The sequence below is a fragment of the Dreissena polymorpha genome, chromosome 3, assembly GCF_020536995.1.
Source record: "Dreissena polymorpha isolate Duluth1 chromosome 3, UMN_Dpol_1.0, whole genome shotgun sequence".
NCBI classification, from domain to species: Eukaryota; Metazoa; Mollusca; class Bivalvia; order Myida; family Dreissenidae; genus Dreissena; species Dreissena polymorpha.
Window position 1 is genome coordinate 139,495,571 of NC_068357.1, and position 17,378 is coordinate 139,512,948.

The 17,378-nt window shown below is 35.3% G+C and overlaps 1 protein-coding gene across 1 annotated transcript in view; it reads right to left on the reverse strand.

The window, feature by feature from the left end:
- Nucleotides 1–1,224: 1,224 nt before the first annotated feature.
- LOC127871662 (uncharacterized) overlaps nt 1,225–17,378 on the reverse strand; it is a 57,054-nt gene continuing 40,900 nt past the window's right edge. The window contains exons 2-5 of the mRNA XM_052414786.1: nt 7,791–8,181; nt 5,051–5,221; nt 4,354–4,571; nt 1,225–2,860 (exon numbers count right to left, since the gene is read on the reverse strand). Of these exons, the coding sequence (XP_052270746.1) occupies nt 2,630–2,860; nt 4,354–4,571; nt 5,051–5,221; nt 7,791–8,181 (1,011 nt within the window). The 3' untranslated portion in view covers nt 1,225–2,629. The remainder of the gene's footprint in view (nt 2,861–4,353; nt 4,572–5,050; nt 5,222–7,790; nt 8,182–17,378) is intronic.

The window sequence follows — 17,378 nt, forward strand, 5'->3', positions numbered from 1 at the left end:
ACACCCTTTCACATTACCAAATGAAAACTGGTTTTGTTTCCATAAAATAAACTACATTTTTGTCCCCTATCTGTGAAACCTGAGGGGACTTGCATTCCGTCCGTGTGTCTGTCAGTCAGTCCGTCACACTTTTCTGGATCCTGCGATAACTTTAAAAGTTCTTAATATTTTTTCATATAACTTGAAACATGGATAGATGGCAATATGGAGATTATGCACGTCATTTCATTTTGTTCCTTTGTCAATTCTGGTTGCTATGGCAACAAATATATTTAATAAAAAAAATATATTTTTTTTAACTGACAATGGTGGAGTTTATCCGCTAAAGGACCATATTGCTTGGCAATCTCTTGTTCATTAGTAATTATTATCACCCGCCATCGGCGGAGGGATATTGTTTTGGCGTTGTCCGTCCGTCTTCCCGTCCTTCCGGAGCCATATCTTGGGTGGTGCTTTGACAGATTTCATTGAAACTTGGTATGCGTATATATATGGATGCTAGAATGATGCACGCCAAATGGCATTGTACACCATCTGTTAATAACAGAGTTTTGGCCCTTTGTATCTTGAAAAAAATGCTTTTTTGAGTGTCAAATATAACACTTTTGTGTCCAGAAGCATATTGGCGGGGGATATTAATTCAACCAATTTGCTTATTTTTTCATGATGGTTCAATTCTAAATTTAAGCTTCGTGCTAAATATGTGATATATAGAGATTGACAATCTGCTCTTGAAAAGAGGAAGAGCATAGACACTTGCCAAATAGATATATCGGTAGGCATTTCATAGTGGCAGAAAACATTCGCGTTGCTGCTTGTAAAACAGAACTTATATACTACTATAATATAACATGGCTGGCGGTCATAAGTACTGAATGATATCTTCTGGCATTGTTAGTTAGACTCGGCTTTTGCATGCCGATATTCCGTTGAAAGTTCACTAGTTATCGCAAGATTGAACTGTAAAGAAAAGTTCGTTGTGGTCTGATTAATTTGAAGTGATCCAACGGTTGCGAAATGGATCACTGTAATTATATGAAACTTGTTATATTTACTCATGCAGCGGACAGACAGGCTTTATATACTTATGTTTCGAATAAGAGTCTAACAAACATACACGATAATGTTTGATCTATTTTTGTTCATGCGAAATTATTGATTATTGTAATCTGTGTTTGATTAATGTTCATTGGTCAGAAAAATTAGTTAGAAAAAGACACCTGCAATCTTTACTGAGTTTATTGCACATAAAATACGATATATTACAAATAAACAAAATAATATACACACGAACATTACACACTGCTATATGTGCATGCATACAAGCATTCACAACACACATGCGCCAGATCTGAGCAGAAACCGGACTCTGCTCTGCAAGACACACCGTACTCACCCCTACAACCAACCCATCACCATCGTTCTACAGATACGACAGTTGACCTGGTTCACAGCAAATAATTTAAATTGTATTTCAGTTCATGTGAAGTAATGGAACTTCATGTAGATATATATAATGTACGGTCATACACAATTTTGCGTATCTTCGTAAGCACATCTTAAACACAAAACCCAATGGGCACAAAATAATACTTTTATTAAAATAATTTATAATTAATTCATCCCGTTTTGTTATAGCACCCTCATATTTGTCTCCAAATATGTAATGGATACATTATTGACAAGTAGGATGTAACCAAGGATAATTTTGAGCCGCGATCGTGAATGGGCAAACGGGTTTTTATACACGTGCGTTAAAAGTCTTCCCAGACTAGGCCGTGCAGTCCGCACAGGGTAGTCAGGAACAACACTTTTCGCAAAGAAGATACTTCCTTAAATCGAAAAAATACAATAAAAGCGAATAGTTTTGTCCCTGATTAACCTGTGCGGACTTCACAGGCGAATCTGGAAGCCACTTAATGCGTTAAATCCCGTTTCACCAGAGCACGGCACATTTACAAATTATCATCAATTTGGAGAGTGTATTTTGTATGTATTTCAATGTATTTAATCTGAAAGCGTCTTCCGTAAACATCGTACGTTTAATCAAACTTGTTCCACTTGTTTCGAATATTGCCTCGGAGAATTAGACAGCTAATACATACGTGAATATTATCGTAAGTGTAAACCCGTTTACAGTAAAGTACTCGTTAACGCAAATTAGCAAATCTGATACACACATTATCCGGCTGTCCGGTAAGCACAGTTTGTACACGCGCTTCTTAGCTAGGCGACGCGGGTTCAATCCCCGTTCCCGGAAGTATGTGAGTTTTAATGGTGGTCACCATACCGGACAAGTGGGGTTTCCTCCGGATACACGGGCTTCCCCCACATTACAAGACCACACCAACATTGAAAATATATTTCAGTAAATAACACTTGACAGAACATAGCAGTTATAATTCAATAATGCGTCCCAGCTTTCGTGTGTAGAACAGTGAATAAGTAAGGAGTGCTAGGACACAATCCGGATCCTCACACAGTGAAGCACCAGGCGAGGAAGAGGAAGGACCTCAAAAGCTTTGAGATACGCACACTCACAAATAAAGAATATAGTACATATACAGATCAAAACTTTGCATGTCGTTATGTACACACATTTCTTGAACCCAGCCTTTGGGCCGCGCACTCACAGCACGGTGGCCCCTTGTCGCGCGCGGTATTGCATCTGGGGCACGTGGTTCTGCAGCTGCGCCACGAAGTCACGTGCTCCTGTCAGCGACATCTTCGGGTGCAGATGCACTAGCAGCACAGCTGGTGTTCGCCAAGGGGGCAAATAAACGCCAAGGCGGATAACTCTCTTCACTATGTTCACCGACAGCGGAGGAGTTGCATCCCATGTGTATCCGCAACTTCCTACCTGAAAACAAATTATTACGTGAAGTTCTCAGACTTTATGTGAAAAATGTATTTTACCTGTATGTTTTTCACTTGAACGACATCTATTTCTTTGATTTATACAACACATTTACTCCAGGAGAAACATTTGATTTCAAGGCGTCGTGGGAGACAGATGAACTAAAAAAAATACATTCGGACAAAGAATTCTTTTACAGCGTTATCAGCATGTTTTATTAGATAAATAGGAAAAAACGATTACTCAACAATCAAACGCATGCGCGATTTGTTTTCTTTTGAACCTTTTAAAAGTATTCAGCATGAACCGGTACATAAGATTTTCGACACGGATGGAAAAACAATCCTACTTCCAAATAGCGATTCAATTACTTATTTTTAGGATAATTGGTTGCGTTTTTTTTTCGATTTGCAGATAATATATCATTTCTAAAACAACAGTATTGTGGCCATGAACACACAGCTTATGACGCGAATAGACTATAAATGTTTTCTGAAAAAAATGTTGTTTAAGATACCTCGATGCTATGTTGCAATGTTGCTGTATGTTGAATTTAATCGTAACAGTATGCAGATGTGTTTTCACAAACAGCAACGCTTTGTGTTTATTAACGTTTGGAAATGTTTTAATCACCAACCAATTCAATAGAACGTTTAAATACATGTTTATTTATGCTAAAGTCGTACAATTCATTCAAAATTTACAATTTCAACTACTGCAAAACGTATCGTTGGTCGGTCGTAGTTTAAACATATATGAGCATATTGCTTTGCATCTCGTAAACTAAAGAGCAAATACATGTCGGCATCGTTGGCGCTAACGATGCGATCAAGGTTCATTTTCTCCATCTGTACGTTGCATCTTGCCATGATACGTTCCACAGCATATTCGTTTTCGTTTAAAAAATACTTAGGATTCTACATCTTCCCAGGTGCGTGTACAGAAAACCGGAAATATCATCTGTGGATATAAGTATCTGCACCTGTGTTCTCTATTGTTTAGCGAATTTTTTAATCATTCAGAAATTATCATTAAAGAGGATACATTTGTACCCCGCGTCGTTTTAATGTTACATGGATGCAAACATTTAATCGTTTAATCATGCTAATTCGAACATTTAAACTCTTACAAGTATGCGGCGTCCAAAATGCTCGTTCGATGTTACCATTGATTTGCATGTATCGGAGCATTATATGGACATAATTTGTTTGAAATTGGGAACTTATGACATTTGTCACCATAATATATATATATATATATATATATATATATATATATATATATATATATATATATATATATATATATATATATATATATATATATATATATATATATAGTCAATATTTAATGGGACACAAAAAAACACAAAGTTGGAAAATGTCTTCCGAACGCAGGCGTATTTCGCCCAATTTACCCACCATAACTTCACGTACCAACAAATCAAAACTGACAAACGCTAGTCGCCATGGAGACGCTCACGTGTAGCTACTCACCCCAACGCAAGAGAAGAGCCCGCAGCATGCCGGCTTCCGCTCAGACAGTTTGCTCTCGGCCATGACGCCGACACTGGAGCTTAGTTCCACGCTCTCGAAGCAGTCGATTGGAATGTTCTGGAAAAACACGTGGTTCACTTTGGACACCGTCAGCTTGTAGCCGCCGCTGCCGCCCTTGGTACTGGGAGCAGGTTCTCCAAACTCGGAGATACTGGCGCCTGACAAACAAAACTAATCATGCTTTTTTATCGCAAGGTGCCAATTTATAGGCAAACTGCACGTTTACAGTAACAAAAGCTCACAATACAGTTTTGTTTGTGGATCGTAATCTCTCAAAAACCGCATTTTAGCTGCATACATGTCATTTGAAGGCTACCTCTATGTCATCTTTAACAAACAATTTGTATCTGACAGAGGAGTTGTCGAGTAGGCTTTATCGTTTCTATTTGTCGAAGATGTACGCACTTATTCGGACGTTGTTTTGATGTTAACTGTGATTAACTTTGCCCGCGTACATATATTGTAGGCATAATTGCTGTAATACATACTGTATATAGATTATTGCATGTATGTGCTATTGTTTCATTCTATTATAGATGCGCTTTTGTACTTTTTATTGCTCCATTATAATAGAACACAAAAGCGCTGTTTCGAAACAAGAAACTTAAAAAAGATAAGTCATCATATTACTACCAACCTGGTGACATTTCTGCGCACATCAGCAACATTCGGCGGTTAGTAAGGCATATTCGACCATCGCCTAGCGGCGGCTTGATTGGCCTGGCGGTCCCTGCCTCCTGGAACTCCACATCCCGGAAGTACAGCCAGCTGCCTCCCAGCAGTAGCCGCTCCCCCTCCGACAGCACACCTGCAGTGGTGAAAAAAAAACAACAACAATACGGGTAAAAAGCTTACAGAAAATATCTCATTATGGTGCACACAGAATGTTGATGCAATAGATGAACTTCTTACCAAGACTATTTTCTAATGCGCCATCATGATGATATTTACAAGTAAGTCGTCCATAAAACATGTATTCACCAAAGAGGCGTACATTTCGGTTTAATTTAAAGGACAATTGACTACTGAATCGTCAGGTGCGGGGAATAATGAACTACTAGTATACGGCCATCTTTAGGCATCGGTTATTTGCACTGTTGATTTTCTGACTGTTGATTCCACATGCGTCACTGGGAATACAATCAAGATTTGATTACTCGATAATGATATTATTAAACAACTTTTAGCTGTGAGCATAAAGACTTCGAAGCCAGAATTCGGATGATCAGGTCCTACATGTTTAAGTCATCACGGTTTCTTCTGGGAAACGAGGCTCGTACATGCGCGGATTTATCAAGGTTTATTGCGCGGTTTTACTACAGCGTACGCCGCAGTCCTATCGGCACAAGGTTTACTGTTGTGCACAGGTGCAAAACGAATTAAAACACGTGCTCCGATTTGCCACGCATTTGTGGAATCAAAAGAGTTCCGCTGGCAAGGGTATTTTAATTGGGCGACCATCCGCCCCAATGTTATGCAGAATAAGAATGCCAGATTAACAAATCATATCTTATTATCAAACAGTACCCGCATGATGATATTGATCTATTTCATGTCAAAAGCTTCTTGACTGTTTTCCGTTTGTGATCGATGTAACTTTTTTAATTTACCAAATTCATTTGCCCTTTTGCACTGCAGAAGATATGTACGTGTTAAGCAGCATACACTGGTATTCGGAACCAAAATCGAAACATTTTTACGATTTGTAAAACACAAGGTTTGCACCTTGTATTATTACATTAAAACTTCAATTTCGCTCAAAGCGATAACATTACCACATACAAATATTTTAAAAGATAAAATATCATAACCAATTACATTCTTAATTCTTATCAGTTCTTCTTCATTCCTCGCATACAATATCCGCGTCTGATTTATCAGAGTGTTCAGATATTACAACGCAATAATATTGATGTTAGACATGCCAAATAATCCGGTGGGAAAGTGAATTGGCCAGGTGAACGCGGGTTCTTGGAATAAAGTTAACGTATGTTGTTGATCCCATTCACGCTAAACAAGTTAAATAAATAATATCAAATTATAATTTATTTTTGAATAAAATCATATGACGTTTGACTAGGAATGAGCCGCGTCATGCGAAACTTTGTCTTATGCAACCTCTTAGTCTGGTCAGGAGCTACCCCGTCCGCTATAAAATCACGCAACGTATCGTCGTCCCTTTATATCAAGACCAGACTGTGCGGATTCGCAGGCTGGTCTGGAGCTACCATGTCCGCTATACAATCACGCAGCGTATCGTCGTCCCATCGTCCTGTCGTTTCAAATAAGTTTTGCCAGTTTTAGGACTTAAAATGATTATTCTAAATAAATGTGAATACTTTCCAACGACATAATTTTGGTAAGCCATTATGTCTGCAGATTGAACAGGGTGACTAAAGTTCACATAAATAATACACAATTCAGAGCATATTCATAATGGATTTGTAATTGTGTTCGGTATAATTAGCTAATGAATAATAGTTTACGAATGCTTTGTTATTCCAGCCAAATCAACAACTGGTTCTCATTATTAGCTCTATAAACACACGCGTATGATAGCGTTGTATTTGATTGTGGCTATAGGGGTATATAAAGCACGTCTCTTAAACTAGAATAGCTAATTGACACGTGGCAGTAATAACCACTTGTTAATGATTGAAATGAAGCACGTGGCGGACAGATAGAATGGTAATAAATGATGGTGCAGAACGTAGTGTTGCTTTTGGCCAGTAATTCAGTAATGAACTTACACAATGATATTGACGATTTACCACAAACAACTGACCCGATCAGAAGTAGTTGTCAGTTGAATTAACTAATGCCTTATGCATTATTCAACAGAAAATTGGTTTATTGGATGTGTGCATGATTAAATGGACATATACATGATTCGAACACCGACGCACGATTAAATGGGCAGACGCATTATTCAAGGCACAGACGCATGATTAAAGGCACAGACGCATGATTCAATAAGGTGACGTATAATTCCACGGACAGGCGCACGATTCAAGGCACACACGAATTATTCCAATGACACATGCATGATTCAAGGCACAGGCTCATGATTTAAGGAAAGACGTATGCATGAACATATTGGTGAAAAAAATAACTAATATTGAAAGAAAGATTCACTAGATGGACATGTGATGAAATTGATGACCGCATGAAAAGCAATAGACTTTACTAACTGACACCTGATTAATCAGAGGGACGCCTGCCATTATAAATCAAAATAAATATACATATAGTTCCAGAGAAAGACCTACGGACATCGATACACCAGACATACTCATGCTCCAATTGCCTTACATCTGTACACAGACACACGCATATACATAATTCCACAAACGGTCGCATGGCTCAGCCATACTTACCTTGCAGAAGCTGCTCATACGTCATGGTCTCGCAAGGCTTCCCGGGGGCGTCCCAGATTCCCACTTTCATTTTCGTGCCCTGTTTGAGAACCTTGTCGCTGAACTTATAAAAGTACTTGTGGCGCGTGTGCGCGTTCTCGAAGACCTCTTGCGACATCGGCGTAAACGCGCCCCAGGTGAAGTCCTCTTGTTTTGATTGGTCTATGACGAGGGACTGGTGACTATCACGTGACGGGGACGGTGGCGGTTTCGGGGACGCCTGCTTCAGTAAATTCTGAGAATGGTTGGTTCGTTTGTCATTTCCGTTTACGTTCTGTTGTTTGGTAGGTGTAATCACGTGGTTGGAGGCTCGAGGTGGCGTCGTTATGACCGTCAATGCAGAGTTGTTTGCCTGAAAAGTAAACATGTAGCAATAATGTGGGAAAACAAACTTCAAAATAAAGAACGTAAATTAATTTTATCGGTGATCATTCGCAAACGCTTTAATCTTCCGTGATGCTTGTAATTGAACAAGTATATACTCGTACTTGTTACAATATCACTACCGTTTTTAACGAACAACGATAACTTAGACATAAACTTGCGTTCAATAAAACCGCATGTTCATTCGAATATTGTGAATATTGTGATTCTTGAATAAAGTTCAAGAAACCACCATCTCATAATATGCGGGTTGCAGCTTGCATTCAACAATTACGTCTGTCAAAATGAAGATTGCTGCTTGCATATAACAAACATATTTTTTCGACATGTGCATAGCAACTTGCATTATACAAATCTCTCTTTGCTTATTTTCATCGCAACTTGCGTTCATTTCAATGTTAATGTATAGCTACAGAGAATGTTCACTAGCTTAAATAAACTTCAAATGCCGAAATCACAAACAATTAAAATTGAAATTTTTGTTAACGACACATGGTTCAATAGTTTTCTCTTGAGCAATTTTTAACAATTTGTGTCGTTGTCTATATATCTGCCAACATCGTTCGCCTTTCCAGTATTAACATTCCAGTACAGGTAAACAACAGGTATTGGTAATGCGGATATATCTAAATGTCTTCATAAAACAGTTCGCATGATGTCAAGGCAGTACTTTGATTGGCAACATCAAAACATATCAGGCAAACATGTTTTGAGATTTTAACCCATTTATGCATAGCGTCTAGAAAAAAGGGCTCGGAAAACAGCGTAGACCCAGATGAGACGCCGCATGATGCGGCGTCTCATCAGGGTCTGCGCTGTTTGCTTAGAGGAATTTCTGTAAGATTTTTTTTTGTTTTTTTTTGTAAGAAATATTCTTAATATAGAAATAAATATACTAGACATCCCTAATTTTGGAAATAAATTTATCCAATTTAGAAGGATGGGAGAGTCCACTAGGCATAAATGTGTTAAAGTGTTCAGAACATTTGCAACGTATGCTAATTTATTCTGTATCCTCACATGTACCTGGTAAATGTAAGTTATACACAGAGGACACGTTAATACTATATTATATGAATTGTTGATATAAGCATAAACATAAAACTGATGGTGATAAATAATGTAATGTTATTTCTGAAATTTGAGCTCGCGTGCTTAAAGAAAATGAAAAGTATGCTTCTTTCAATGGCCATGGCGTCTGTGAATGGGTTTTTAGGTTCAGATAAACTTCTCAGGAATGGTTAAGGTGATTTCATTCCAACGAAGACACTAGATCCCTTCATTAAAATACATGATAATCTAGTTTTGCAATCTAGTCAGGATCTTTCAGAGCGACTGGGTATGTTTTTATGTATTTTCAAAAAATTAACTCAGCATTTTAACTTGCTAAGCAAAGTATTTAAAGATATCATGAATAACAGACATGTTGACGAGAAACAGAAGTTACTCACGGTATTCGAATCTGAAGCAACTAGATCAAGGTATTGCACTTTGAATACTTATGCACACTGGTTTGTTAGCGGTCCTTATGTTGTCAGCAATTGTAAATTAGTCTATCTGTTTTTGGTACTAATTGTTGATATTTGTTTGCTTTAACTGATAACCCACTAACACAACTTTTTTATATGATATCTCTGTGTGTAACGTTATTTTGCTCATTTATAATTATATCATTTATGTATCTACAGCCGCTGGAAACGGGCCATACTATGGGCTTATTTGACATATGCTGAATGTCTAAATGATTACATACTTAACAGTTGCCCCTGCAGTTCTCCTCAGAAATAGGTCAATGGTGTTCCTCAAGTATGTGCTATGTTTGTCAGAAATGTGCGCTCTCCTGATATTATGTATGTATAGAGGTCTTTTAAAAAGAAGACATACTTTTTAGTTAAAACAAAATACTTCGTAAGTATGTCATACTTCTATAATGTTTTAGAATAATAAATGCAATGGTTTAATGTTTGGTCTAGGAGTCAGTCTTTATTTGATAATCAATGTGTGTAATAGGAAATAGCATGTCGTTTAACAGCAATTTCAGGGAAATTTCATAAAATATCGCCTTTTAAGACGGCACCAATGTTACATATTGAGCAACCGTGCACTTAAAATGCACCAACGAACAGAACGAAATAGTTGTGAAGTTCGCAGGTGCAGGCCAGGATATCAACGACGCTATCAGCATCGCCGAGAGTGGTTTCGCACCCAGCGGTCACCAGCTGATGAAAGAGATATTTAAGAAAAATACAGTATCACACAATCGTATCATGCCTGAATTCTTACAATACTTACTCTCACTGAAGAGCTGAGGGGTATATACACCTGTGCACTTATGTACAATGAAACGAAATATGAGATTCTGAACATTCCAACCAAAAGCCAGTATTAGTATCCTAATAGGGTAAAGTTTAATCTAATGTATTGAATGAATTATAGCAGGACAATAACATCTTATTTTATTTGATTAATAGTCTGTATTCATATACATATAATAATACCACTATTTCATTTTTTTTAATGATTTTGAGGACGAATGTAATTAACGTAGTTAAGTGAGAAGCATTTGTAAGTTTGTATTTTATATCTGACATTTTCCTATTAATTGAGAGTTTAAGTTCAATACAGATGTAAAATATTTACCACAATTGCCATAATAATCCATGGGCTCTGTATCGGGGCCCATCAGCGTGTGCGCCATCATAATCGTGCTTGTATGCCGTGAAAACAAAAGGAAAAAGCGAAATTCTGGAAACTTTACGACTCAATTAAGAAAATCATTTTGTTACAAATTATTTTTTATTCTACCATGACCCTCGACACTCTTTGTGTTCACAAAAAAAGAAAGTCAGTGTGGTATATTTTGCCACAAAGAATGGGTGGAACCTAATATTGTGAAATTCAAGAAAATGCACATACTTAAATGCGCGATCTAGCAAACTTATGAACAAATCCATATGACGTCAGATCAAATATTAACTCATTTCCTCTTGTTATTGTACTATTACAAATCGTCTTAAAATCTGTTGGCATACTATATAAATTTGTCTTACCGTATTTAATTTCAATATGCTTTCTAGATTTGAATGAATGTCATTTTTTTACATTAAACAATAAAATGCGTATGTTTTTTTTTTTGGCGTTTTATTTTATTAAAATTGTATGGAAGTACATGGATATTTGTTAATAGCATTAAATGCGTTTTTTTAATTTAAATATTTTATCTTATTTGCTTTTAAAGAACAATACAAGCTTTTCTATTCATCCTGTATTTTCGTCATTTCCCAAGCTAGAGCAGAGCTGGTTTTGGTAACTTTCCCAATGATTTAAGGAATTTTAGCCAAATATACAGTTTTACTACTTTATTAAATGATTCCAATTGAATAAAGTGAGCATTTTACAAAATCGACGTTAAATTTTCATTTCCACTTTCTAAATTGTGAAGATGACCATACACTCTTTAAAACTTGGGAAAACAACTTTTAAGAAAAATTTTAAGTAAAATTGTCGAATGCTCACAATTTGTCAAACATAAACAATATAAAAACATACATTAGGAGGAGACAGTGATACCTACACTATCAAACATTCATTCGCAATAAAAAAAATGACCATAATTGTTCTGGCTTGAATAGTACTTCATTAAAAAGAGCTTCACAAATAGTTTATATATAAGCGTCGTGAAAAAAAAATCCGGCAATTACACTTTAAAGAAATTGCTTTACTGGACGAGTATCTAAGTCTCTTGCGTATTACATATTTGGTGTTAGTTTGATGCTTGTTAGTGCAGTTGACAATATTATTACACCATCTATGATGATTAAATGTTGGGGTTGGTCGCACATATGCTATCAAATAGGTCAAAAACAACTGCCTATTTTGACTTCAAAAGTACGTACAGTCTTGGACGCATTGTAGTTAAATTTCTTATGAAAACGATAGATGAAATGAAAATAAAGTGAAAGCAAATATTTTGTTTGCAATAGCGTGACGTATAGGCGAAAACATTATGATGTTGTTTTGTTTTTTACTCTGAGTGTTTTGTAATACTTACACATAATACGTGTTCGATTTTAAGGCACTTTTCAAAAGGAGACATTCTGTGGCATGTACGAGCATTTTATGTATATAATGTCTTTTCGTGATTACGGGACTAGTCTTATATCGTAGGTTTGCAAATGCAATGTTTGTTTTCAAAGACACACATGTCTAAGAATTTCTCATTATAGATGTTATTATGAATAATATTGTTGTTCTTGGCTAGCACTCAAATCCAAGTTAATTAGCAGTGCTTACAATTGCCCTACTGTCTTTTGCCTCACCTGTTATCAGCCTGTCATGTGATATTTTATAACAATTTGACATGGCAGGGCATAAGAACCGACCGGATCTTGCGCTGAAATACTTTTGCAAAATTCAGGTCCATACCTTTACAATTACCAATTTTAGAGGTCAAAGTTCAATATCCTGAGTCTGTGTCTAAATTTGTCTTAACTGTCAAAATAGATTTCGGAATTAATTTGTTGAAATGTTCAAAACCATGAAAATGCAGAGGTTTACATTAATATCTTGTTATCTACAATTTAATATACAATGTAAATTCAACTGTTCTTAATGTCTGTATGTATTCTACACAGCCATTGATAATAAGTCAATGTAAGATTCATAATTACCGGTACTTCAAGTGTTGTTATATCGAGAACACTCGAAAATATATTTTTTCGTGAGCGATTTCTGGTTCCGATTTTGTTTATTGTGGTTGATATACACAAAGTTCAAGTCATAACGTATTGAGAACATACATTAAGAAAATACATCTTAAGTGTAAAGAGGTTTTTAATGATTTAGCTTGTTGCCTAAGACCTTTCATTTGTCGGGAGCAAATGTCATTCGTAGAAGAGTTAATTATATGATGTACTACGCTTGTATGCATGTATGCCTGTGTTTTATTTACGATTTTAGCGAATACAATTATGTTACCATCTGTTCACGGGATTTCATAACACATACATAACATTGTGCTTTTGAATGCAATAACAATATCGATTCTATAATGCTATAGCATTCATGTGTAATGCTTTTACGGATTGATTGATTTTGGACCAGTCCAGATTCATAGTTAAGGTCAAAGTTACAAGAAAATAGCGCGGCCCTATGTCCATATAGTCAAGAAAACTGAGATCAATGTGTGTTCAACGAAAAGTTTTAATTCTGATCTCTGATCCAGACCCATGCAAAACTTTGCTGCTTACTTCTCTATTATATCAAGGCTTAACCTTTTTTCAAGTAAACTGCGGAATATCAGCGGTTTGGTAGACCGTAAAGAAATGTATCTACATTTACAACCAGATCTGTACCATTTTAAACAGATAACTGTTTTGCATATCCGACTTTTGTAAACAGATGTATTTTTGAATTCAGTTCAACTTGGTTGCCAACCAGTCACGCTATGTAAAAAGAAGAAATACTGGTCTCTGACATTCGTTCTTGTGAAACGGATTTTGCAACATTATATTTTTTCTGGTTAAGTAAGCGAAAAGCATATGTGCTCGAACAAACGTGAAATATACATTTTGTAAACATTATACATATTAGTTTACAATATGCAGAACACTGAAATATTTTAGATGGAAATCCTTAATATTATAGGGATAAATATAATATTACAAGTGTCGGTTTTGCTAGATAATTAGCAAGCGTGATATTTTATTTTATTCATAAAGCAAAACTACTGTAATGAAATTACCTAGGAAACACGTTCGGCATTATTTCTCGATTATTTTAAACCAAATGTTCATGATTTTATTTTATTCTTCACTTACTGAAATTCAATCATCTTTAGAAACAATTATTACTGTTAAACGAAACACATGCACACATTTAAGTGTTTAAAATTTGTTCACCTTCACTTTCAAGTGTCTACGCCATTTCATTTTCTGTTTGCGTATGCCTTGATAAGATTCGAATTTCCTGACATATTTCACACAGTAATTTTCACAGCTGTTAAGACATTTCTGATCAGATTTTCACATTTAAAGTATTTACAACTAGAGCAGTTATTAAGGCAAGTTTGTTTTTTACTAGACTATGTTGCATTGTTAAGTTAATGTTATATCCTGTCACAAAATCGGCCTCTTTAAAGCAGATCATATAATACACCAATCGGCATTCCTCAGTAAGTCCGGTTACTGTAAACCGTTTGCGAAAATCTGCCGCTAGATAGAATGCATGCGTGAGATTGGTATTATTTTCTAAGATCAAAAATATATATAAATATGTAAACCAATTGGTTGATGATTATTATTACTGAAACACTTAATTTTTATGATCAATAAAAAGTGTTGCAGAGAACATTCCCCAATTAATAAAATGAATAATTATTCATTCAAACGCCATTACAAACCAGACTGATTTTGTAAATAGCCTAACTCACACGCGCATCAAGTTTTGTAATCATTTTCATATGTTCCGTCTTTTGTTTAAGTGTTTCAGTGATCACACGAACGTGTGTGTGAATTTGTTGAAAGATTCAAGTAAACATATAAGTATATTTCATGTAGGCTTAATGTAAATACAATGTTTGTCTAAAACTGGAATAAGCTACAATTTTTAACTATTTAGTCTTGTGTTTGAGAGTGTACATCTTTTTAGAAATTTGCAGACAACACAATGCATCTATTGTTTATCTACGCATTAAATCTCTTAAATAGGTGCTTGTACTGAAGTGAGCAATGAGCCATTTAAACAACAAAAACACATGACTGTATTTGTTATAATTACTACAAATTTTCTAAAATGTGTATTACTATATATAAAATATATAAAATATGCTCTCAATACAATCATGGTCTACATTTAATCTGAATAACTCAACGTTCTGTTTCCTTGATATGTCATGGTTCTAGTTTTTCTTGTGATTGACTTTTCCTGCGAATCGTCGAGGCAGTTGAATTAATAGAAAAAAAAGAAAGATACTGATGCACATTGTTTGAAACTGTTTGAAGCAGTTTTAACCAAATAGTATAAATGGTGATATTGTTCAAATTCTTAGTGATTCTTCCAGAAACCACTAGCTCCGACATAGAAATGCTACTTTCGGTAAATCTTAACACTATTTACAAAGAACCTTTTGTCTCGCACGACGGAAGCCGTTATAAGCAATACAGAAACATACACCTGTCTTCTAATAACCTGGGAAAATATAATTGTTTTGGAGAACAAAAATATGTACATATTTGTTTACTCTGCACTATTTATGAGAAAATTCAATAAAATTATATGTGTTTATTTAATTATTTCCCTATAAAGCTGTGTAAAATGCAGGATCTTATGTGTTGCAGTACAATGACGTATGCTGGTTAGGAGTATATGGGACAGAGGCCCCATTTACGTAATCTAGTGCTACGGCCCCAAACAACTTCCTCAGTGTGGATTGACCGATTGAACAAAACACGTTTTAAATATCAATTTTGAAAGTGAAAGTATCTTTTTTTTTATTGCATTGAAACATTTAAAAGGGGAAAGATAAATAATAATTGTATATTTGTTGCTTTATAACATCACATTTTGTTGTTTAAATTGTTAACACGCGTTGATTTGTAAAAATGAAAATTTGCAGTCTAGTTGTTTTTATGGAAAATAGTATTCGTGTTATCACTTTAATGGGATAATTGAGATCTTGCGTAATAAATCTACGTACGTTTTATCACAGTTCCCGTGATGAAATGATTGTAAACCATTTGCATGTAGCTATCTTCGTGAGGTGCTAATCTTACATTAAATTTTATTGTTTGTGGGTTTGAGAAAACATTTATCTTCAGAATGAGATACTGATTGAACACATTTACGAGATCAACCTGTTACACTTTTTATTACATTAAACACCAATAGAATGCACCAACATGTAAGTTGTATCTTATCTCTCGCTATTGTTGATATGCCTGAATTCAAGGATTGTATGTGATGTATAACATATTAAACGGCACTTTACTAGACGAGAGTAATAAATATAGCATACCGTTAACTTTTATATAAAAAGGATCTTGGTCTAGTGTTTGATTATTATATTCAAACATGCCACGACGTTCTCCAATGTCTTAGCCGAGATCTGATAAGTAATTTCAGTTAAAAAGATATCGTAGTTGTACCGGAATTCATGTTTTGACTTATTACCTAAACTAACGTTGGTGAACATTTTTTTCTTCGCGAACAACAACAATTAATCATAATTCCAGTTGTTTAAACATAATACCATTGCCAATACTGTTATATCCTAAGGGTTTAATGTTTTGCGTATGTTGATTGTTTTGACATTATACAAATACGAAAAAAGACAAAACCACTTAAGCTGTAAATTATACGTTCTCAAATGACAATACAATGTCATTAACAAGTTGAACATATTCAATCTCGAAAAATGTAAAAAAATTTATCTGAATTAGTATTCGTTTTTTCCATAAGAAGACTTACCGATTTTCGTAAAATACTTGTTTATGCAAGTTTAAGAAACATTCATGAGCTTAAAAAACTTGCCTAAAAACAAACATAAACGTATAGGTGTTGCATACATAATTTATGACAAATATGTTGATTAATTTGTCTTACAAGTATATCATTAGAAACTAAACTTCGGTTAGAAAGTGTGATGAGTTTCACAGGCAAGTTAGCTGGTAACGTCGTCAATAAAACTGCACGAGTCTGTGAAACACACCCTATACATCTGCAGATTTCTATGGCAGTCTAAAGAGTTACAGTAACTATGACAGCAAAAAAAGTTTGAACTCGTACTGAATGCTAGCGTATAAAAGTATTGGAAACGTTAAATGTATCAGACAAAACGCACAAATGCACTGAGAACAATCAATGCAAAGCATTTTGGGTTTAAACTTGTTTAAGGAGCTCCACACCATACATCATACACAGAACATTTAAGTATAATTTTTATACATGAATAAAGTTATTGACAAGCAGATCCTTACTACAATATCGGCCGTATTATATGTTTTTAAAATCCATGTACATTTCATGTAAGATTGAACCATTTATTAAAGTGATATGTATTAGCAAAAGTATACCCGTGTTAATGTAAAGTAAAGCTGTTGTAGTATGTCCTGCTACTTTCTTTGTATATGTCGGACATCCATGATAAATTGCAAAAGCGAGTGTACG